The 25,097-nt window shown below is 43.6% G+C and overlaps 1 protein-coding gene across 4 annotated transcripts in view; it reads right to left on the bottom strand.

The window, feature by feature from the left end:
- SCMH1 (Scm polycomb group protein homolog 1) overlaps positions 1-25,097 on the bottom strand; it is a 157,763-nt gene that overhangs the window by 35,169 nt on the left and 97,497 nt on the right. For 3 of the 4 annotated variants that reach the window (XM_063954624.1, XM_063954620.1, XM_063954625.1), the window contains 8 exons: positions 7,540-7,774; positions 6,649-6,737; positions 4,747-4,990; positions 3,444-3,667; positions 2,211-2,337; positions 851-1,051; positions 277-459; positions 24-152 (listed from right to left, as the gene is read on the bottom strand). In XM_063954624.1, coding sequence (XP_063810694.1) covers positions 24-152; positions 277-459; positions 851-1,051; positions 2,211-2,337; positions 3,444-3,667; positions 4,747-4,990; positions 6,649-6,737; positions 7,540-7,774 — 1,432 coding nt within the window. Of the gene's footprint in view, positions 1-23; positions 153-276; positions 460-850; positions 1,052-2,210; positions 2,338-3,443; positions 3,668-4,746; positions 4,991-6,648; positions 6,738-7,539; positions 7,775-11,705; positions 11,794-25,097 lie in introns of all 4 variants that reach the window. The other variant, XM_063954626.1, reaches the window with a different exon arrangement.

Below are 25,097 nucleotides of genomic sequence, written 5' to 3'. Positions count from 1 at the left end.
ACAGATCAGTTCACTGGGCTCACCTTCTGATGCATGGAAATCATTCTTTGGTACTTTGGGACATAGGGGAGCATTGTATGGAGGTATTTCGCTTGTGTATCTCTTGGATCCTCTTCCTAGACCATGGAGGTTGCCCTCAGAGTTACACCTGTCTGCGGGGGAAAAGCCCCCAAGAAAACCATGTGTCATTGGTACCCTACTAATATAGAGTAAGCGTTTATGCTAAAACACCTCTTCTTGGTGTGTGTAGGAGAAGGCATTGCGCTTTTTTCTTACCCGTCAAATACCGGTCATTTTCATAGGACCCTATCTGCTGCACAGGATTCTGTGTGAAGGGCTGGTTTCCAAATAAGTGATCGCTACGCAGATTCCGACAAAGCTTCTCCAAAAAGCGAAGGACATAACCAATACTGTTCACTGCCGGAAGGTTCAGTGTATGCTGTTCCCTCTCAAATACCGCTACAAGAAATAGTGATATTCATTAAACTCTGGATGGAGCAAGAAAATGGGATAAGAGGGAGCAGTTATAAGGAAATATAAAACCAAGCTTAGACTGTCCAATCAAATTGTTATGGCCAATTAGAAGCACGCATGGTCAATGGTGATGGGCTAGGAAATCTGTTAGTGCACTTATAACAGCCGTAATTTTCCCAAGCAATAGACTGACTGACACATCAGTCGTTAGGAAAAGAGCAATACAATTGTGTGCACAAAGGAGCTTATCTCTCATAACTAAAGTGACAGATAAAAATAAATAATTTATAAGAAATGCAACAAATTGTGTTAACCTACTAGGCACTAGGAGTATAATGAGAAGTTTATATGGAAAAAAAAATTGCAGCACTCTCACCCGATATAACTTCCCCACCATGGCCCTGCTTTAGGAAGCCAAAGACTGTTTTCTGGTGGTAAGCACAGTCTATGCAGGCTTGAACTGCTTGCTGGAGGACTACAGATGCCTGAGCTGGTCCAAAATGGTCTGGAAGATGCTGAACCTTCTTTCGGTCGAGGTGAGGGCCAGAATCTCCATTCTTGTTCAGGTAAATGCAAACTGAAGACAAAAATGTACAAGTAGAACCTACAAATTTACATACAATATTTTCAATAGGTCTACTTAAATGTGCAGTGTCTCCAGACCAATGTGTCCCAATATATGCCCGGTTGTGCCACAATAATATATGGCCAACAATATAAATGAGTTCATACGTATTATATTTTTATTGGGAGTTCAACAATTTAGTTATAACTTGCCATGCCTGAGGAAGTTAAACAACGATGTCTGTAATAAGAAAGGTACTAGAGAAAAGCTGTCTGAGCACAGTCCTGAAAATATTGGTAGCTGTGTTTCTGAAATTGGCTAAAAGTCTTATAAGAGGTCCTAGTACAACAGTACAGGTCTTTAGTGGTTTTTATTTGTAAATAATACATGAACAGGGTTGCATGTATTCCTCTGGAGTCTGTAGATATGACTACTGCCCTTAACTACCAACTGACCGCGCCTTTGAATGGTTACAGATATTAGATGTCCATCTGCAGCTGGCATACACCACTCTTTGTCTGGTAATGACCATTACTACAGGAAAGATCACACTACATTTGTATTATACTATAAAATACACAACTAGAAAAAAACATAAGGGGTCTCATGGCTAGCACCTCTCCCTCTGCCACTACAGCCTAATTTACAATGTGAATGCAAAATCCTGGGGATGACCACTGTTGTCACTAATGGAATATTATGGGACTGCTGGAGGTAGCTTGGATATTCTCCAGAACAATAACAGCCCTGGCCATGGAACTCACATGGTCCAGATTTATCAAGCCTTAGAGAGTGATCAACTGCACGTGATAAACTACCAGCCAACGAGCTCCTAGCTGCCATGTTACAGGCTGTGTTTGAAAAATGACAGCTAGGAGCTGATTGGTTGGTACTTTACCACCATGCAATTTATCACTCTCCAAGGCTTGATAAATCTTGGCCCATATGGTCTTTTACAATAAAGAGTTTATTACAAATAAAAACCTCAAAAAACAAAATACATTTGTTTATTGTATGTTTCTCTGGTCTTTTTTACGTACCAGTCACTTACAGATATATTTGTAGTAGAAGGGAATGGGGTAGGGTGATGAAGGCTTATCTGTTTACATTAATAACTGCCATTAATCACCCATGTTATCTATAGTGTGAACATATGATTATCCCAACTTACCTGTGGGAGCCTGCATAGCAGCACATGGAATGGTGGCAGCGTCCTGCGGTACAGTGCTGGTGTCTGGCTCCGGCGTACTGTTTGTGGGAGAAGTAGGAACCTGATTCAGCAAAAGTCGTGGCTTCCTCTAAAAATAAAATAAATATGCAAACAGTGATCGCAAATTAGGTCCATTATATTTTCCAATATGTCAAGGAAAATATATATTTATTTTTGCCAATGCAAATTTATAAATTGTAATGTTGATTTCATAGAACTCAGAAGCAGTTGGGAATATATTACTCAGTACTCAGAAGTATAATGTGACTTTTACTGGCCAAGCACATCAAATGGCTATCCTATTTACGGGTTCAGTATGATTTACCTACGGACACAATACCGACAGTCATAATCCCAACAGCCATTGGCCTACAGTCAAAATACCGTCATGGTCAAAATACCGACATTCATTATGCCGACATGTTCAAAATGCCGACAGTCAGAATATCGACATTTGAAATGACATGTCAAAAAACTGACATGAGTTTTTCTGGGTTTTTTGTGTGTTAATGTTGACATAGGTGGACATGGACACCGTCTAAGTGTGCTGCGCTTGCCATGTTTCAGGCACACTATTATATTCCCCCTCCAGATCCACTGGGATGGTAAAGTCTGTTTTTGGGCAAAAATTCCTTAAAAACACATGTCGGCATTTTGACGTGTCGGCATTTAAAATGACGGTATTTTGGCCGTGTCGGTATTTTGACTGTCAGGATTATGACCGTCGATATTGTGTCTGTCGGTAAATCAAGTGCTACCCCTATTTACATAAGATACATACCTGTACATAAGTATCCAAAAGGTCTGTTAATCAGTCAGCCAAAGCTGTAGACAGTGAAATGAAGTGAGCAACCTACAAACTTATAAGAGTAACACAGACCAGTCACTTGCAGGAGGATATGACATTCCATAAGTGACACCACTGTTGTATGATCAATAGTCACTGAACTGTATTTATTCCTGACTTCTCATCTCACGCTGCTATTTATTTATTTTTGGGTGATGCTCAAAAATAAAAAAAGAACCATCTTTCCTGAGAAGGCATTTACAGCTATTAAACACAATGCTCAGTGTCGTATCTGTGAACATGCCAACCAGTTACAAGAAAAAAGCACTATATTGCTGGAGTCACTGGATTTTAATCCCTGCATTTGATCAAATGTCAGCGGTAATATAAAGCTCAAAGACAAGTACCTTGCTTCCTGGCTTGGGGCCTCTCTTCTTCGGAAAGCGGAAAGGTTCACAAAGTTTGGGCGGCTGGCTTGTCAGTTGATGGACAAGAGCTTTAGTCAGCTGCCCCTTCTTCCTTCCTGGTTTTCGACGTCTACGCCCAGGCACCCCAGCTAGCAAATTTTTGGGTCCTCGCAGGATACCAGGGGCAATACCTGCAGCTGGAGCTGGGCTTTTTGGAATAGCCACTACAAGAAAAGGAATAAACAGGGAGATATTACGGGAGGGTGATGGAATATGAGGAAAGAGCAGGAGGATGTGTCCTTTAATTTGTCATTCACAGTGAATAGAGGAAAACAGTCTGAAACAAATTAAATGATTTTCAGGTGGTATATTTTCCCTGTGTTCCTCCGGTTTCCTTACACAGTCCAAACTGGTTTCTGACTTAATGGACCCTTGGGTGTATGTGTGTGTTAGGGAATTTTGGGGACTATTTACTAAGCCTTTGGAAAAGTGGAGAGAGATAAAGTACCAACCAATAAGCTCCGGGTATTCTTCAAACACAGCCAGTAACATGGCAGTTAGGAGCTGATTGGATGATACTTTATCTCTCTCCACTTTATTTCTATCCAGGGCTTAGTAAATAGACGCCTTAGACTGTAAGCTATAATGGTTCAGGGGCTGACGTGAATGTTTCAGTGTTCATTGAGAACCTCTGTGTAATATTGTGGCGCTATATACAAATAAACAATAATTGCAATTATTTTTGCTAGGAATCTACAATTTACTATGGAGAAGGTCTAAACTGCTTAGATTGGCTTATTGTGTTTAATTATTTGATGATTAACTCCTACATGTATCAAGGGGATGTCCTGACACATTTCTAAAGAGTTGGGTTCATCCATTATATGCTAGCATAGTTCATGAATAAATGTATCATTTGAATAGTCAACTAAATGTATATAAAGTATGAATGGTTGTCTTCATTATCATAGATTAAGTTGTATAAATAAAGTGTACAAAAACAACTGTTTTCTCTTTCAGCAAGGCTTGTGGGACATTATTACATATAGGCTGATGATGCTAGGTACTCCGCATTATTGTGTGATGATAATCCATTGCGTTATGCGTGCTTTTTATTTTGTAAAAGAATGAATGCAATATGGAGGGGTGACAGTCAGAAAATAGACTGAATTACTGTACATTCAGTTTTCATTTTGGCCCAAGAAATGATTTCCCTTCATAATATAGTTGCTCCGTATGAGTTTAGAGAATGTCAGAAATCAAACAGCTATGTAGATCAACTTCTCTGTAAAAAGTTATGTACCTTTAGTCCCTGGAGGCTGCAGGTTGTCGCCTGTCAGAGAGCACCAACCTACTGGAAAGATGTCCCTAGAGTCATATCGACACCAGTAATCAAATGCTCCTCTCCAGCCATCGAATGTCACAAGGATCTCGCCGCCCCTCACCTCCCCGATAGTAGCAGGGCAGATAAAATGTGGATTTTTCCTGTCCACTGCCTCTAGCTTCATCCCTATTTCAAAATGGTTCTGGGCTGGAGAAGGTGGCTCCTGTAAAAGAAAATGATTTCATCGGTGTATAAAATTATGGAAAAAGTGCAGATTGAGTCAACTCCCGCTTCCTTTTCCATTAGGATATAAAATATTGGAGAGTATAAATAGTTTTTTTAAATATATTTTACATAGGTCTTCTTTTGTAGCCATGCAGTTTGACCAATATAAATATGGGCTGCTACAGCATCCTAGTCTAAATATGAGCTGCTACAGCATCTTAGTATAAAATATGGCTGCTACAGTTTCTTAGTCTAAATATGGGCTGCTATAGCTACATAGTATGGCTGCTACAACATCTTAGTCTAAATATGGCTGCTACAGCATCTTAGTATAAAATAAGGCTGCTACAGCATCATACTATAAAATATGGGCTGCTACAGCATCTTAGTATAAAATAAGGCTGCTACAGCATCATACTATAAATATGGGCTGCTACAGCATCTTAGTATAAGATTGATTGCTACAGCTTCTTATGGGCCCTACACACTTGGCGATCCGCCGGCGAGCTGCCCAACGGCAGATACGGCCGCCGGGCGACTCGGCGGCGGGTGGAGTGAAGTTTCTTCACTGCCCCCGTCACCCGGCTCCATAGCAGTGCATGCTAATATGGACGACATTCTCCATATTGGCCTGCATGCATAAGTAACCCGCACCAAAGATTAATGAGCGCGGGGTCGCGCATCGTTAATCGTTGGTGCCTACACACTGCATGATATGAATGAGTTCTTGTTCATTAATGAACGAGAACGTTCATATCGTGCAGTGAGATCTGTAAGTGTGTAGGGTCCATATGTCTAAATATGGCTGCTACAGCATCTTACTATAAATATGGGCTGCTACATCATCTTATTATAAATATGGGCTGCTACAACATCTTAGTATAAAATATGGCTGCTACAGCATCTTACTATACAGTAAATATGGGCTGCTACAGCATCTTACTATAAATATGGGCTGCTTGAGCATCTTAGTATAAAATATGACTGCTACAGCTTCTTAGTCTAAATATGGCTGCTACAGCATCTTAATATAAATATGACTGTTACAGCATCTTTGTCTAAATATGGCTGCTATAGCATCTTTATATGGCTGCTACAGCATCTTAATATAAATATGGCTGCTACAGCATCTTAGTCTATATATGGCTGCTACAGCATCTTACCATAAATATGGGCTGCTACAGCATCTTACTATAAAATATGACTGCTACAGCTTCTTAGTCTAAATATGGCTGCTACAGCATCTTAGCATGGCTGCTTCAGCATCTTAGTATGGCTGCTACAGCATCTTAATATAAATATGGCGGCTACAGCATCTTAGTACGGCTGCAACAGCATTTTAGTATCTTAATATAACACCTTAGTATGGCTGTTACAGCATCTTTGTATAAATATGGCTGCTACAGCATCTTAGTATAAATATGTCTGTTACAGCATCTTAGTATAAATATGGCTGTTACAGCATCTTAGTATAAATATGGCTGTTACAGCATTTTAGTATAAATATTGTTGCTACAGCAGCTTAGTATAAATATGGCAACTACATCATCTTAGTATAAAATGGCTGCTACAGCATCTTAATATAAATATGGCTGGTACAGGGTCTTAACAAGTAATAAAACAAAGGAATGTAATAAAATCATAGTTTGGGTATACCTTGTGGAATATTTTGGCAGGTGCCATCTCGGCTCCATTGAGGGTCTTCAGAAGGAACATGGGCCAAGAGGAGGCATTAAGTCTAAAACCTGAGCACAGATAATGTTGCTGAGTATCCGTACAAACAATTAGCAGAGTGGAAAATGTTTTGTAAGTTTAAGTTAATACTGTGCATATGACTAAGAAAACCTGCTTTGTAAGTGTACTATTACATATGCGAGTTCGACAGGCAATACAGAATGTCAAAACCAGAATGCCAACATCAGTATCTTGACATGTTTGTAAAGCTACTTAAAACATTTTAATTGCATGGGTATTCTAACTTTAAACTTACCAATTTAATAGCATGTTTAAAGTTTGAATGGCTACACGGTTAAAATGCTTTACATAGCATTACAACCATATCGGAATACTGACATTGGTATCTTGGTTTCGACATAGTCACTTTAGACAAAGTGATTATATATCATGTATTAATATGGAGGACTAGGCACCACAGGTAAAAGAAGCTAAAATGACACAATGGTAGCTTAATAGCATGCAATGCAGGGCACAGTTAAGGAGTAGGCAGAGAAGCCAGCTGTCACTGAATACAACCACTCACTAGCCTGTGTGTGTTTCAGCAAGAGAGCCCTGCCTCCAAAGTAGAGTCTGTTCCCTACTGACTACAAGAATACTTGCTTTACCACCGCTTGTTAGATTAAGGAATTAGAACACATTACATAATATGTCCCACAGTTTTGGACTGTGGTAACCAGCAATTACATAGTGATTGTGTGTGGGGCCAGTTTGTCTCCTTTGTCTTGTTTGCCAAACATCTTTCCCATATACTGCCCCCAAAAAATGAAACAGCAGTACATTTAGGCAAAAAGCATCAGCCCATAGACATACCTAATGGTGGCTGTAACATGCCCCCACTCTTTTCACATGTGCCAATGGGCTGAATCTCTGACGAATCCACCAGTCTCCAGAAGTCATTTTTGTTATCACTTCCATCAAGGCGTAGTCTGAGCCGTGCCCCTGTAAGTCCCACCACAGAGGCGATGCACGTGGAGGTCGTGTTCCTTGGGTCCTGCGCCTCCAGCTTCATACCGATCTTGTAATCATTGGATGGAGGAGAACAGGACTGGAGAGGGTAAGCAAAAAAAACCCAAAAAACAACAATTTCTGAATATAGAATGAAATAACAAAAAACAATTATGCTGGGTCAATATATATTACAATCATTTCTGATCACATGGTTAAAAAGCACATTCATGTATGTTATGTTTCCATTTACAAAACTGAGTTAGGAGCAAATGCCGATGGAAATTGTTATTTTGCACCTTAGCAAAAACTGCGCTGCAGGGGGCCAATATGAAATTTGCTGACAGATTTTGATATGGAAGGGGGCTGCAAACTAGCTCACCTCTAAATTCCCACTGCTAAAATAGAACTTCACACTATCTGATTGCTACGTTCATAAGCAGGCAGTTATTTATTCTACATGCAAAAGAAAACTGTATTTTCACCCCTTGCATTATAACATTGTTTATTCAGGTGCAAGTTTTCTCCTAAATGTAAATAAGGCCCAATATGACTTCCATTTACTGAGCAGACTGACACAGTATTGTGAAACCTAAGGGCAGCAGAACAGATGCCAAACCTACTGTTTGGCCAAGAAAATGATCAATGGACAAATCACTTCAGGCATAACGAGGATTTGTTACTTGGAAGAGGACTGCATACACAAGCCGATAGCAGTATCTGATTTTCTTTTAAACATGTGCAATAATGCAATCAATATCTACTTTATTATTACGCTGCATCACACTTCATTTACACCCTGCATGTCAGGTTTATTTATAATTGGTCATTTGGGACTGAATTATACATCCCTTTGGAATTTTCTTGGAATTTGAATTACTTGCCCGGAATGATCATCTTTTTTTACATTGTGCTTACTATTTCACTGGGACTTATTATTTCATTACTATTATACATGTATTTAAGCAGGTAAAATTGTTTTATTTGTATTCTGCATTAGTTTATTGTGTAATAATTGATTTATTTTATACTAATTCACTGTGAACATTGAATTCATCACATTGGGGCTCATGTACATTTGGATGCAATGAAGCCCTGTAAAGGTCCATACTGTATGTTCTGTTTGACACATCTCAAGATACAGATCATTAGCTTACGTGTCTGGTTTACATCAGGAGGAGTAATAAGTGTATCTACTACACCCTGAAAATGTAGGGAAGTATAGAGGTGTGGGTTGACAGTGTTTGAAGTAAATGAGAATTAATAATTTGATGACGTGTCACATACACAAAGGAATAGTATTTAGACAGTTATTAATAAATGTGAAAGTTGCATATACCAAATAAAATCAATTATAATGAAATACAAATTAATTGAATACAAACTACAAACGTTGATCGTTTTCATATTTTAAAAAAACCCAATGGCACTCCTCTTCCCTAACTCTGGGGGTAATTCAGACCTGATCGCTGGGCTGTATTTTTTGCTGCCCTGCGATCAGGTAGTCGCCGCCTACAGGGGGAGGGGGAAATCGCTGTGTATGTGTGCATGCGGATGTGTTTGAGAGACTGCACAAACTAATTTTGTGCAGTCTCTGCGCAGCCCAGGACTTACTCTTCCAGTGCGATGATCGGGGCCGGAGCTGACGTCAGAAACCCTCCCTCAAAACACCTGATCCCGTCTGCGTTTTTCCGGACACTCCTCGAAAATGGAAATTTGCAACCCACAAACGCCCTCTTCCTGTCAATCTCCTTGCGTTCGCCGGTGCAATGGAATTTTTCACACCATCCCGTCGCTGCCCGGCACTCCGGACCGTCGCGCCTGCGCATTGCGGTGCATACGCAGTTCAGACCTGATCTCCCACTGTGCGAAAACACACAGCATCAATCAAGTCTGAATCGGCCCCACAGTCCAACTGGAAATATCAACTATCAACTAAGTAATGTGAGTGGATGACAGTAATTCATATAATGAAGCAGCCACACTAATCAATTACGTACTATCAAATGAAGAAGCCAATAAACAATCAAAAGCAGCTGATAGTTATGATAGTCATGCCTCAATGCCCATCCTTCAAAAACACATGATACACCTCTTGACAGTTGGATCTACTTCTGTGCCCAAATCTACTTTACATCTATGTGAGCCCACCCTTACTGTACTCTTATTACTTGCCAACCTGTTCGCTCCCTCACTCTACATTTACCTTTCCTAAAAATTGCTTTGCTTTGTATGAATGGGCCGTATTAGGTGCTCTTCCTACAGCAGGAACATAGGCGAATTGAGTAGGTTAACTTGAATTGTATGTAACCTCTCTATACATAGGTGTGCGCAGGGGGGGTGCCTGGTGCGCACAGGCACCCCCTAATGTCTGGCACCCCGATCACACATGCCTGATGCAGCGATCGCCGAGCAAGCTGATAACTGTCCTCTGCGCTGCACCCTGTCAGGACTGTATTACTGGCCGGACACCTGGGTTAATAAAGGGTGCCACTGGCTGAGGAGGAGCAGTGTAATTGCAGTGAGTGCCATCTGGGGTGTTTGTTTGGTGCACACCACAACATCTGACAATGTATCTGCTTTATTAGGATTGGTACAAGGGTGGAATTTTATATTGCGTTGACCATCAATAGATGGTACTAGACACGCCCAAAAGGCGGTGCTAGACACACCCCTCCGACGGTGCACCCCCTAATAAAATGTGCTGCGCACGCCTATGTCTCTATATAGTGTATGTATGTAACATTTGTCTAAGATCTCAAGTTTTCTTCATAAATAAATGCATTTTCTTGTGTGTGGTAGATGCCATGAATAAAGAAACTGAAGGTAACAACAAATGTGCTCTATCAGGCACATAATCGTTCCCACCTACAGTATGTACACTGCACAGGTCAGAGACTAGCAAATACACAGAAGACTGGTGCTTTTTATCAACAGTTACAGAAGATATCTTTTACCAGTGCTGTAATTGTTATCCGAGTATTATCTATCCTTTCAACCTCTCTTTCTCTCTGGCTTCACCCATTTCTGATCACCAATATATTTATAAAAGGGAGATAATCAAAACTTGTGTTGTCACCAGAGTTAAGGGCCCCATACACTAGTACGATTTTACACGATTTCATACAATTCTGATATATCCGTCTGATATATTGCATGAAATAGTGTACAGTCGTATGTGTTTTAGATCATATCCAATCTGATGTGCGTCCCCGTGGCTGTCGGATAGGATCCCCTATGTCGTTGGTGCTGCACTAATGATATATATCGGAATTGGATGGAATCGGACAGAAAAAGTGTGTTTTTAGTGCATGTGCTATATCTCAGGGAAGTTTAACTGGCATTCTCAGGACACTCCCAGCCCCCGTAGCCCCTATCCAGCCCATCAGATATATCTCATGGTACAACTGTATGCTGTACGATATATTGCGGCTTTATCAATCGCATGCGATATATCTTATACAAAAATAGCACAAAAGTACCAAATCGTATGGAATCACTCCCGGGAAGGTCCCGGGGGAGTACAAGGGAAATTACATCTGACTTCAGCCTCAGACATATCGTTGTAGTGTATGGGGCTCTTTAGGGCTTCTTCCTATCTCTCCCTATCTATTAAAGGGTTACCCCAATCCTTGAAACTATTTGCAGGGTTGCTCAGGAACAAGCATTGAGAATGATCCTCTCAGCATGCCGACTGCATATAATAAAAAAAAAAATCTTTATTTATATAGATAAAGCATTTGTTCTTTTTGGAATAGTGGTAGAGTTTTGTTTTTGTTTTTTTAATTAATATGTTTTAATGAAAGTGTAACTGGAAGCCCAACTCAGGGCTTCAAGGTTCCACAATGCATGGCTAAGCACTAAAGCCTGGCAATGCACCCAGGATTGGCTGGCGGAGCAATAAGTATACTCATGAAGCCAGTGTCACTCAGCTTCTTCAGTAACATTTTATTGGTAAATAGTGTCATTAGGAGGATTCCTGCTCATTGATAACAAAAACAAGTCATATCCTATTTATTAGAAAATTTCACCTATAAGCATCAATATGAAGTGATAACAGGGGCGAAAGTTCTTCCCAGTCACTCGGAGGCAAGTTGCAGTTTGGTCCCACCCCCTCTCCTTAAAATAAAAGGAAAACAAATATGGTGTGTTTGTATAAACATACACGACTTACATAATTATATAGATAGTGCTCTCAGTCGGTCTACAAGGACCAGATTTCACAGTGAATTGGCAGGACTCCAGCTATGCTGTGATTCAACAGTCTTCAGCATGCAGAATCAGCATTCACCGGCAGGTCCCATCTCACAGTCCAGCAGCAGTGGCGGGTGCACCATCGCTTGCTGCAGCACAGACTGAGCGGTACCAGGCAGGGGTCACCTTGTCCCCTATTGCAGGTGTTAGCATGGTTCCTGGGACAGAGCCGATTAACTCTGCAGCAGCGGGTGCAACGCAGAGCTCCGTGGGAAGAGCAGCGGTCACACTTGGATCTTGCTGTGAACCGCACAGGTGCTGCTGTACATGCAGGTGCCCCTTCAGGGCTTGGAGCCCAGAGGCAGGTGTCTCCATTGCCTCTGGGAGTTACGCCCCTGAGTGATAACAATGATTTATTGCTACAATTTACTACATAGGTGAAACTCAGAAAATTATAATATCGTGCAAAAGTTTATTTATTTTAGTAATTCAACTTAAAAGGTGAAACTAATATAATATATTGACTCATTACATGCAAAGTGAGATATTTCAAGCCTTTATTTATTATATTTTTGATGATTGTGGTTTACATCTTAAGAAAACCCCAAATCCAAAATCTCAGAAAATTAGAATATTATATAATATCAATAAAAAAAGGATTTTAAATACAGAAATGTCGGACCTCTGAAAAGTATAATCATGCATTTTTACTCAGTACTTGGTGTGGGCCCCTTGTGCATGAATTACTGCCTCAATGCAGTGTGGCATGGATTCTATCAGCCTGTGGCACTGCTGAGGTGTTATGGAAGACCAGGATGCTTCAATAGCGGCCTTCAGCTCTTCTGCATTTTTTGGTCTCATGTCTAATCTTTCTCTTGGTAATGCCCCATAGATTCTCTCTGGGGTTCAGGTCAGGCGAGTTTGCTGGCCAATCCAGCACAGTAATCCCACGGTCATTGAACCAGGTTTTGGTACTTTTGGCAGTGTGGGCAGGTGCCAAGTCCTGCTGGAAAATAAAGGAGAGGGTGGGCCTTCAGGCAGGGCCGGCAACAGAAGTCTTGGGGCCCGGGGTACACCGACATATCTGGCGCAGCCACAAACACCCTTGACTTGGCAGAGAGGGGGTTTAAAAAAAATAGAATATATATATATATATATATATATATATATATATATATATACACACACACACACATGTATATATAAATATACATACGCATATATATATATTTTACACACACACACACACACACACACACACACACACACACACACACACACACACACCTATAACAGGTTTGGATGATGTGTGACCACCTTCATACTGCAGCTCAATTGACAATACAGTTTATTGCTGCTTCGACGTTTTGAGGTCATCTAGTATATAGTATATGTAACATAGTAACATAGTTTTTGAGGTTGAAAAAATACAATTTGTCCATTGGGTTCAACCTACTTGTTGTCTCCTACTCACATGTCATCCTTAGGATCAGTTATATGGTGTGGGGGGGCAGAATTTGCTTCTATTTGTGCACATATTTTATGATTGCCCGCCACCAGCACTGGTTTTGCCTATTACAATGACTATAAATAATTTGAATTGGTCCTGGGCCACCAATCCAAGGCACCCCTGCAAGTGTCCTGAGGCTCCCCAAGGTGCGACAGCACACATTTTGAGAACCACTGGTCTAGTGTGTACCCAGCTTAATTATTGCAGCTGGTCTGTGGGTTACAGCTCCCAGCTCCACTTCTGCAAAAAATGAAACAATGTAATTGGAGTGACAAGCTGCAGAGATTAACCCTTTCTGTGACTGCTGCACAGGGATCACACAACCTCTATTCATAGAGCTGAATTCAATTAGGGATGAAGTTCTCGCCCCGTGAAGAAGTGCAAGTATATACCACACTTACGGTACCACTGTACTCCAGATATTTTCTTGCAATATACTATATACATAGAAACACAGAATTTTACTGTAGGAATTAGGGTTAGTTTAGGCGTCTGGGTTAGGGTCAGAGCCAGCAACAAAAATTTTGGAGCCCTGTACACTGATATCTCTGGGGCCCCTCAACACTCCTTAACCTGGCAGAGGGGATCTTTAAAAAAAAAAAAGGAGCCTTTCACTCACACTGTCAGTGACCCCGGCAGGTGGTTTTCCTGCTGGGATACCTGGTTCTTCAATGGCAGTGGCATACAAAAAAGCGCCAGCGCAGCCACATGCTTAATGATGGGAATACAGCATGGACCAAAGGGACTGGACAAAGTGATGGGGTAAAAGGAGGGGAGAGGGTTTAGGGGGCTTGTTAATTGTACTCCTAGTTAAATTGAGCAATTGGAGCATACACTTTAAAAAGCAATATTGGCACTGTGGCCCAGTTATTTGTGTCCCTGATCCTTGGGGCCACCTCCTGAACCTCGGAGCCCTGCACAAGTGTCCCCTTTGTCGTCCCCCCTGTCGCCAGGGCTGCCTTCAGGCAGTGGGGCCTACAAGGGTTTCCCCTGTACACCTGAGGGCTCCTACTCTGCCGAGACCTCCAGTAAATAAACCAAACAAGGGTACTTATAGGTTAGTAAACAATTAACAAAAAGTGTTGCTTGTTGTTTCCAAACCGATTAACTATTTTATCCTGTATACGGTACATGCCTTTTCTATACCAAGTCACTCTGGTAGCCAGTTCCTGTTAGCATTCACCTATCAGGGGCACCAGTATACCTGGATGCTGCCAGGTTACACGGAAATCCCATCCCTCTCCTTCTTGCGTATCTTAAGACAGACTTAGGCAGCACTGTTTTTCCAGCAGGTTCTATCTACTTTCTTTATGGAGATATGTTGCTGGCTTCAGCTTCCTCACAAAATAACCCTTTCTGTCATAACCAAATGCTAAGAATTTTTTGGGATTTCATTTTGACATTGTAACTTGCATATTGAATATACGCAAGTGTAAATAGTCTCCCAGACGCCTACACAATTTCTTGATTTCATCCATACAACATACTCGTTTTCCCAGGATGTTTCTTTGTATATCTTTCAGAAAGACAGTATAGGGTTTTTATATATTGTCATACATAATATAATGAATCTTCTTTAACACACTTACCTGATGTGACTCTTTTTTACTTTAACGTAATTAATAAATGTACATGAATTACTTTGCAAATTATGTTTTTAGTCTCAACCAGTAATAATAATACAGGTTGAGTATCCCATATCCAAATATTCCGAAATACATAATATTCCGAAATACGGAATTTTTTGAGTGAGAGTGAGATAGTGAAACCTTTGTTTTCCGATGGCTCAATGTACACAAACCTTGTTTAACACACAAAGTTATTCAAAATATTGTATTAAATGACCTTCAGGCTGTGTGTATAAGGTGTATATGAAACATAAATGAATTGTGTGAATGTAGACACACTTTGTTTAATGCACAAAGTTATAAAAAATATTGGCTAAAATTACCTTCAGGCTGTGTGTATAAGGTGCATATGAAACATAAATACATTCTGTGCTTAGACTTAGGTCCCATCGCCATGATATCTCATTATGGTATGCGATTATTCCAAAATACGGAAAAATCCGATATCCAAAATACCTCTGGTCCCAAGCATTTTGGATAAGGGATACTCAACCTGTAATAATAATTTTATTTATATAGCGCTCTTTCTCCAATAGGACTCAAGGCACTTAACAGATACATAGCATAATATAGTACAGAAAATGATGAAGTACATTTTCATAAAATACAGAAGCACAAAGATACTAAAAGGGACATTATGGAAATGCTTGAGTAAACAGGAAAGTCTTGAGTCTACTTTTGAAGGATTCTATAGTTGGGGCCTCTCGCACTGTGCGGGGAAGTGAGTTCCATAGAGACGGAGCCGCATGACTAAAAGCTCGACCCCCAGATAATTTACGGGAGATTCTAGGTACTGCTAAAAGTCCTTCATCTACAGATCGCAGTAATCGAGTGGGGCAGTATGGGGTCAGAAGCTGGTTCAGGTACCTTGGTCCCTGGTCATGTAGTGCTTTGAAACTCAGTAAGCCAATCTTGAAGATGATTCGCCATCTTACAGGCAGCCAGTGAAGGGAGTAGAGTATGGGTGTTATGTGGCTAGAACTGGGCTGGTTGGTTAACAGCCTGGCAGCTGTGTTTTGCACCAGCTGTAAGCGTTGCAATTCTTTTACTGGGAGACCAAGGTAGAGGGCATTACAGTAGTCTAATCGAGATGATACAAATGCATGTATGACAGTAATACAAGTTTTGTACATCAATTAACCAAAAATATAACTATTGCCTCAATATACACTGATCAGCCATAACAATAATACTACTGACATGTGAAGTGAATAACATTGATTATCGCATTACTATGGCACCAATCAAGTGGTAGGATATATTAGGTGGCAAGTGAACATTCAGTTCTTGAAGTTGAGTTGGAAGCAGGAAAAATTAGTCTGAGTGACTTTGACAAGGGGCAAATTATGATGGCTAGAGGACTGGGCCTGAGCCCCTCTAACACATCAGGCCTTGTGGGGTGTTCCCGGTATGCAGTGGTTAGCACCTGCCAAAAGTGGTCGAAGGAAGGGCAACCGATTAACTGGCGACAGGGTAATGGGAGCCAAAGGCTCATTGATGCGCATGGGCAGAAAATACAGTACTAGCCAGTCTGCATTGCTGCAAATCAGTCAGCTCATGTTGACCCCTATCCACCACCAGAAGCACCTACAATGGGCACCTAGAACTGGACCAAGGAACAATGGAAGAAGATAAAATTTTCTTTTACATCTTGAGGATGGCTGGCAGTGTGTGCGTTGTTTACCCAGGGAAGAGAAGGCAACTGGGATGCACTATAAGAGGAAAAAAGCAGACGAAGGTAATGGATGCTCTGGAAATGTTCTTCTGAGATACGTTGAGTCCTAGCATTCATGCAGATGTTACTTTGACACATACCATCTACCTAAACATTGCTGAAGACCCAGTACACCCCTTCATGACAACAGTATTCCCTGATTACAGTGGTCTCTTCAGCCGGTTAATGCACCCTGACATACTGCAAAAAATATTCAGGAATGGTTTGAGGAACATGACAAAGACAAAGAGTTCAAGGTATCTACTTGGCCTCCAAATCCCCCAGATATCAATCTGATTGAACATCTGGGGCATGCTGGAAAAACAAGTCCGAGTCATGGAGGCCCCACCTCCCAACTTAGAGCAGTATCCTATTAGGCGCGGTGATTTACTGCACAGTAATAACGGGATTTTTAGCCTGATAATGCTATCAAGCTATCCAATTACAGCCCGTGTTTACCGTGCCGTAAATCACCCATTATCGCCCAATAGCACATGGGATCCGTGATAACATCACAAACTCATGTATCCACATCCTATAACAGGTCTACTGGGGCTGCTTATCAGAGATTCTGCATGCAAAGCATAATCCCCGATAAGTGCCGGTTTACGGGGCTAATTTGATAGCCCCGGGGGAATCCTTTAGCTTCAGTAACTCACAGCAGCTAACAGGATACTACCCATAAAGCAACTGCTGCTAATGTCTTGGTGCCAGATACCACAGGACAACTTCAGAGGTCTTGTGGAGTCCATGCCTTGATGAGTCACAGCTGTTTTGACAGCAGAAGGGGGGCCTACACAATATTAGGCAGGTGGTTATAATGTTTTGACTGACCAATGTATATTATCTACTGTAATCCTACAAACTGTGTGTCTATAATACCCCTTTCACACCGCAAACCCGGGTCCAACCCGGTATTTTGAATCCAGATCCGGGTCAGACCCTTTCACACTACACTTTCAACCCGGGTTATTGCAGGGTTGGCTCATTTTAACTCAATCCGGGTCAGCAATTAAAACACCATGCATGTCATTTTAAATTGACTTTTTTTTTACTCAGAAAGATGAGGTGTCAGAAGGGGACAAAAGGTGAGGGTGGGGACAGCTCACAGAATTGCAGCAATCATGGCTGACAGCTATGGTTTTTATACACAATTGCATCTTTAACTGTTCCAATAGCATATCTCCCAACTGTCCCAATTTTCACAGGACAGTCCTGTTTTTTTTGGGACTGTCTCGCTGTCCCATCCACGGTGGTGGTGGTGGACGCCAGCTGGGAGTCTCCTGTCACTGCTGCTCTGCTTAGCAGAGCAACGGTGAATAGACACTGTGTACAAGCGCACAGCGTCTATTCACAGGTGACAGAGGGCATGCCAGCAGCTCGGAGAGCGCTGGGCATGCCCCCTCAGTGACAGTACAAGGGGGCGTGACTCGTGACCGTTGCTCTGCCACGAGACCACGCCCCCTTTCATATAGGTATGCAGTAAGCTGCCTAGCAATCTCTGCCTCACCTCTAATTCGTAATGCTCTCTGTTCTCTCCTGTGTAGCAGGGCTCAGGCTGCTGACATCATCGAGGCACACAAAGAACAGCCAGTCAGCACTTTTACATGAACGCAGGGTTGAATAACCCGGGGATAGTGGTGTATACATGTACTATTTGCAACCCCACTGCCACTAATGATAGCAAAAAAACAACAACCAGAAAACAATGTTATATTGCGAATAAGGAGATTTATGGTAAGAATTTACCCTTGTTAAATCTTTCTGCGAGGTACACTGGATTCCACAGGGAATAACATTGGGGTGTAGAGTAGGATCTTGATCCGAGGCACCAACAGTCTAAAAGCTTTGACTGTTCCCAAGATGCTCAGCGCCGCCTCCTCTATAACCCCGCCTACCTGCACAAGAGCTCAGTTTTGTCAACCAGTCCAATGCAGTAGCAGGTAAAAGAGATGACAACAGTTAGTAGCCACAGACACCACATTCTCGCGACAGGAGAAGGTACCAGTGGCTAATGCCATACAAACCCAAAGAAGCTAAGTGCGTCAGGGTGGGCGCCTTGTGGAATCCAGTGTACCTCGCAGAAAGAGATTTAACAAGGGTAAGTTCTTACCATAAATCTCATTTTCTGCAGCGGGGTACACTGGGGTTCCACAAGGAATAACACCGGGGAAGTCCTAAAGCAGTTCCTTATGGGAGGGGACGCACTGTAGTGGGCACAAGAACCAGGCGTCCAAAGGAAGCATCCTGGGAGGCGGAGGAATCGAAGGCATAGAACCTTATGAACGTGTTCACTGAGGACCACGTAGCCACCTTGCACAATTGTTCAAGGGTCACACCACGTCGGGCCGCCCAAGAAGGTCCAACAAACCGAGTAAAATGGGCTTTGATGGTAGCAGGAGCTGGAAGGCCAGCCTGTACATAAGCATGTGCAATCACCATTCTAATCTATCTGGCCAAAGCCTGCTTATTTGCAGGCCAGCCACATTTGTGAAAACCAAACAGTACAAAGAGAGAGTCAGACTTCCTAATGGAGACTGTCCTCTTCACATAGATACGGAAACCCGTACCACATCCAAAGACCGCTATTTGGAAGATAAATCCAGAGAGACAAAGGCCGGAACCACAATCTCCTGGTTAAGGTGGAAAGAAGACACCACCTTAGGTAAATAACCAGGGCGCGATCGAAGAACCGCCTGGTCACGGTGAAAAATCAGATAGGGGGAACTACAAGACAAGGCACCCAAATCTGATACCCGTCTAGCAGAGGCAATAGCCAGCAGAAACAAGACCTTGAGGGAAAGCCACTTAAGGTCCGCAGATTCAAGAGGTTCAAACAGAGACTCTTGCAAAGCCTCCAGAACCACCGACAAATCCCAAGGAGCCACAGGTGGGACATAGGGAGGTTGAATCTGTAAAACACCCTGAGTGAATGTATGAACATCAGACAGAGTCGCAATTTTTCTCTGAAACCATGGCCCTCATTCCGAGTTGTTCGCTCACAAGCTGCTTTTAGCAGCATTGCACACGCTAAGCCGCCGCCTACTGGGAGTGAATCTTAGCTTAGCAAAATTGCGAACAAAAGATTCTCAAAATTGCGAATAGAAATTTCTTAGCAGTTTCTGAGTAGCTCGGGACTTACTCTGCCACTGCGATCAGTTCAGTCAGTTTCGTTCCTGGTTTGACGTCACAAACACACCCAGCGTTCGCCCAGACACTCCCCCGTTTCTCCAGCCACTCCCGCGTTTTTCCCAGAAATGGCAGCGTTTTTTCACACACTCCCATAAAACGGCCAGTTTCCGCCCAGAAACATCCACTTCCTGTCAATCACACAACGATCACCAGAACGGAAAAAAAACCTTGTAATGCCGTGAGTAAAATACCTAACTTCTTAGCAAATTTACTTGGCGCAGTCGCAGTGCGAACATTGCGCATGAGCAATTAGCGGAAAATCGATGCAATGCGAAGAAAATTACCGAGCGAACAACTCGGAATGAGGGCCCATACCAACAAGGCAGAAATATGAAGCTTTAGGGAGGCCTGCCAAAGGCCCAAGTCTAGGCCCTGTTGTAGGAATGCCAAAAGTTTGGCCTTACTAAACTTGTAAACGTCATGATTGTTAGATGCACACCAAGCAAAGTAAGAATTATAGACCCTATGTTAAATCCGAGCAGAAGCCGGCTTATGGGCCTTCAACATAGTTTGAATGACCGCCTCAGAAAATCCTTTGGCCCTCAGTATGGAAGCTTCAAGAGCCACACCGTCAAAGCCCGTCGGACCAGAACCTGGTAAACACAAGGGCCCTGAATGAGGAGGTCTGGTCGTTGTGGAAGCAGAAGAGGACGCTCTAGCGAGAGACCCTGTAGGTCTGAGAACCAATGCCGTCTGGGCCACGCTGGAGCTATTAGAAGGATTCCTCCTTCTTGCATGAACTTACTCACTACTCTGGGCAGGAGTGACACCGGAGGGAACACGTACGGCAGCCGAAAGTTCCATGGAATTGCAAATGCATCCATGAACGTCGCTTGAGGATCCTTGTTCTTGCTCCGAAGACCGGAACCTTGTGATTGTGTCGAGACGCCATCAGGTCTACATCTGGTAGACCCCACTTGTCCACTAGGAGTTGAAATACTTCTGGATGAAGGCTCCACTCTCCGACGTGTACGTCCTGACTACTGAGGAAGTCCGCTTCCCAGTTGAGGACCCCCGGAATGAACACTGATGATATGGCTGTCAGATGGCGTTCCGCCCATTGAAGAATCTTTGACACTTCCATCATTGCCATGCGGCTTCGAGTTCCGCCTTGATGATTTATGTATGCTACCGTGGTGGCGTTGTCTGACTGTACTTGAACAGGCCTGTTCAGTACCAGATGCCGGGCCAGTTTCAGAGCATTGAACACTGCCCGCAATTCCAGAATGTTTATCGTGAGGAGAGACTCCTCCCTGGTCCACCAACCCTGAAGGGAGTGTTGCTCCAGCACCATGCCCCAACCCTTCAGACTGGCATCCTTCGTTACAAGGACCCAGTTGGATATCCAGAAGGGACAACCCCTGCTCAATCGTTGGTCCTGCAGCCACCAGCTCAGTGACAGACGGACCTCCGGAGACAAGGAGATCATTTGAGACCTGATCCGGTAAGGCAGGCCGTCCCACTTGGCAAGAATCAGTTTCTGCAGAGGGCAGGAATGAAATTGAGCATACTCCACCACGTCGAAAGCCGACACCATGAGGCCTAGTACTTCCATTGCCGAGTGTATTGACACACGCGGACGAGAGAGGAAGCAAAGTATCTTGTCCTGAAGCTTCAGGACTTTCTCCTGTGACAAAAACAACCTCTGGTTGGGTGTGTCCAACAACGCTCCCAGATGCACCATGCTATGGACAGGGACCAGGGATGATTTCTTCCAGTTGATGAGCCACCCGTAGGCTTGCAGAAACTGGACTGTCAGATCCAAATGACTGAGGAGAACTTCTGGGGAACTGGCCAGGATCAGCAGGTCGTCCAGATACGGCAGGATCCGGATGCCCTGACGGCGGAGTGAAGCCGTCATAACTGCCATGACCTTGGTGAAAATTTGCGGAGCCATGGCAGACCAAACGGTAAGGCCCGGAACTGGTAATGGAGATTTCCAATAGCAAACCGCAGGTATTGCTGATGTGACATGGCAATAGGGATATGCAGGTAAGCATCCTGTATATCCAGGTATACCATATAGTCCCCTGGTTCCAAAGCCAGGACAATAGAGCGAAGGGTCTCCATACGAAACTTGGAGACCCTCACAAACTTGTTCAAAGATTTGAGGTTGAGAATGGGCCGGGAGGAACCATTCGTTTGGGGACTAGGAACAACGTTGAATAGTACCCCTTGCCCCTCTGAGCCAGAGGCACCGGCACTACCACTCCAGTGTCCAGGAGGGAATGTACCACTAAATGGAGAGTTGTTGCCTTCACCTGATCCGAAGGAATGTCCGTCAGGCAACAGCGAGGAGGGAGACGTGTCTTGAAGGATATAGCGTATCTGTGAGTGACGACTTCCCGTACCCAAACGTCTGAAGTGGTCTTCAACCATAACTGGGTGAACTGTAGAAGTCGGCCTCCCACCCTGGGAGCCCCGTCATGCCGCAGGCTTGTCAGATTTGGAAGCCGACTGATGGGCAGCCCAGGCATGTTTAGGCTTGGGCATGGTGGTTTTGGAAGTGCGAGATTGTTTCGGGTACGCCTGACCCTTTGCTTTACCCGGAGGGTGAAAGAAAGAAAGGAAGTAGTCTTAGCCTTCGGGTCCGAAAGAGTAGTACTAGGTAAACATGCAGTCTTAGCAAACGCCAAGTCAGCGACAATCTTGTTGAGATCCTCACCAAAGAGGATGTTTCCTTTAAACGGGAGCACCTCCAGGGTTTTCTTAAGAGTCCAAGTCCACCGACCAGGACCGCAACCAGAGAATACGGCGATCCAAAATGGATGTCGTAGCAGCCTTGGCCGCCAGGACACCTGCATCTGAAGCTGCTTCTTTAATGTAATGAGATGCCGTGACAATATAAAAGAGACATTGCCTGGCATGTTCAGAAAAATTGGGCGGAAACTCAGCCTCTATTTCCTGAGCCCACGCCTCAATAGATTCTGCGGCACAAGTAGCCGCAATAGTGGGCCTATGCGCAGCCCCTGCAAGGATTTAGATAGCTTTTAAGCAGCCCTCCACACGCTTATTCGTCGGCTTCTTGAGAGAAGTGACGGTAGTGACAGGCAGAGCATATGACACCACCAGCCGAGCGAGTCCACCGGCGGTGGCGTTTCCCAATTTTTACTCAATTCTGCCGCAATTGGATAGCGGGCTAGCATCTTCTTGTGCAGGGTGAATTTCTTTCCTGGGTTCTCCCAAGATTCCTGACGTATGCCGACCAAGTAGTCAGAATGAGGTAAAACCAATTTAATAACCTTCTGACGTTTGAACCTGTCCGGTTTCTTAGATGTAGTAGCAGGCTCAGGATCATCATCAATCTGAAGAATGAACCTGATAGCCTCTAAGAGATCAGAAACATCCACCTATGATACAGATTCCCCATCAGAAACGTCATGATCAGACTCTGTGGGGTCAGTATACATGCCATCTTCATCGGAAGAGGTATCCGGAACATGCGTGGATTGAGAAGAAGTAACAGCCCGCTTAGAGAACTTCTTAGGTTTAGTCTTAGGCGGGCGATGGTCAGGAATACGTTTATCCAAAGAGTTATTCAAGTGCTGTAACTGAGTGGAGAGAGCATCTGTCCATGGCTGATAAGACACAGGAGGTCCCATAGGGGGCGCAAGTCTAGTTACCAGCGTAGTCAGTAAATTAGAAAAGGCAGACCAAAGCGGTCCCTGATGTGCCCCCGTTGTTACAAACTGACTGGGGGGTACAGAACCCCCAAAACCTGAACCCTCCGCAGCCATGTTATCCTCAAATGCATCTGGGACATCATAACCGCGCATGGCGGAATCAACCCCAGACCCATCACCCCCTGTAGCTGACATGATATGAAAGTGTAAACCACGGGCTACACAGTACAATATCAGCAGATATAGGGCCTAATTCAGCAAGGATCGCAAATCAGCAAAATTAGCAAAAAAAATAAGAATTTACTTACCGATAATTCTATTTCTCGTAGTCCGTAGTGGATGCTGGGAACTCCGTAAGGACCATGGGGAATAGCGGCTCCGCAGGAGACTGGGCACAAAAAGAAAGCTTTAGGACTACCTGGTGTGCACTGGCTCCTCCCCCCATGACCCTCCCCCAAGCCTCAGTTAGGATACTGTGCCCGGACGAGCGTACACAATAAGGCAGGATTTTGAATCCCGGGTAAGACTCATACCAGCCACACCAATCACACCGTACAACTTGTGATATGAAACCCAGTTAACAGCATGATAACAGAGGAGCCTCTGAATAGATGGCTCACAACAAGAACCCGATTAGTTAACAATAACTATGCACAAGTATTGCAGACAATCCGCACTTGGGATGGGCGCCCAGCATCCACTACGGACTGCGAGAAATAGAATTATCGGTAAGTAAATTCTTATTTTCTCTGAAGTCCTAGTGGATGCTGGGAACTCCGTAAGGACCATGGGGATTATACCAAAGCTCCCAAACGGGCGGGAGAGTGCGGATGACTCTGCAGCACCGAATGAGAGAACTCCAGGTCCTCCTCAGCCAGGGTATCAAATTCATAGAATTTTGCAAACGTGTTTGCCCCTGACCAAGTAACTGCTCGGCAAAGTTGTAAAGCCGAGACCCCTCGGGCAGCCGCCCAAGATGAGCCCACCTTCCTTGTGGAATGGGCTTTTATTGATTTAGGCTGCGGTCATCCTACCGCAGAATGCGCCAGCTGAATAGTGCTACAAATCCAGCGCGCAATAGACTGCTTAGAAGCAGGAGCACCCAGCTTGTTGGGTGCCATCAGGATAAACAGCGAGTCAGTTTTCCTGACTCCAGCCGTCCTGGAAAAATCAAATTTTCAGGGCCCTGACTACGTCCAGCAACTTGGAATCCTCCAAGTCCCTAGTAGCCGCAGGCACCACAATAGGTTGGTTCAAGTGAAAACCTGAGACCACCTTTGGGAGAAACTGAGGACGAGTCCTCAACTCTGCCCTATCCATATAGAAAATCAGATAAGGCTTTTACATGACAAAGCCGCCAATTCTGACACACGCCTGGCCAAGGCCAAGGCCAACAGCATGACCACTTTCCACGCGAGATACTTTAGCTCCATGGTTTTAAGTGGCTCAACCAATGCGACTTTAGGAAATCCAACACCACGTTGAGATCCAAAAAGTGCCACAGGAGGCACAAAAGGAGGCTGAATATGTAGTACTCCTTTAACCAAAGTCTGAACTTCAGG

The sequence above is a fragment of the Pseudophryne corroboree genome, chromosome 2, assembly GCF_028390025.1.
Source record: "Pseudophryne corroboree isolate aPseCor3 chromosome 2, aPseCor3.hap2, whole genome shotgun sequence".
Lineage (NCBI taxonomy): Eukaryota > Metazoa > Chordata > Amphibia > Anura > Myobatrachidae > Pseudophryne > Pseudophryne corroboree.
The sequence above is the reverse complement of the archived record's forward strand: the minus strand, read 5'-3'. Positions and strand labels throughout refer to the sequence as shown.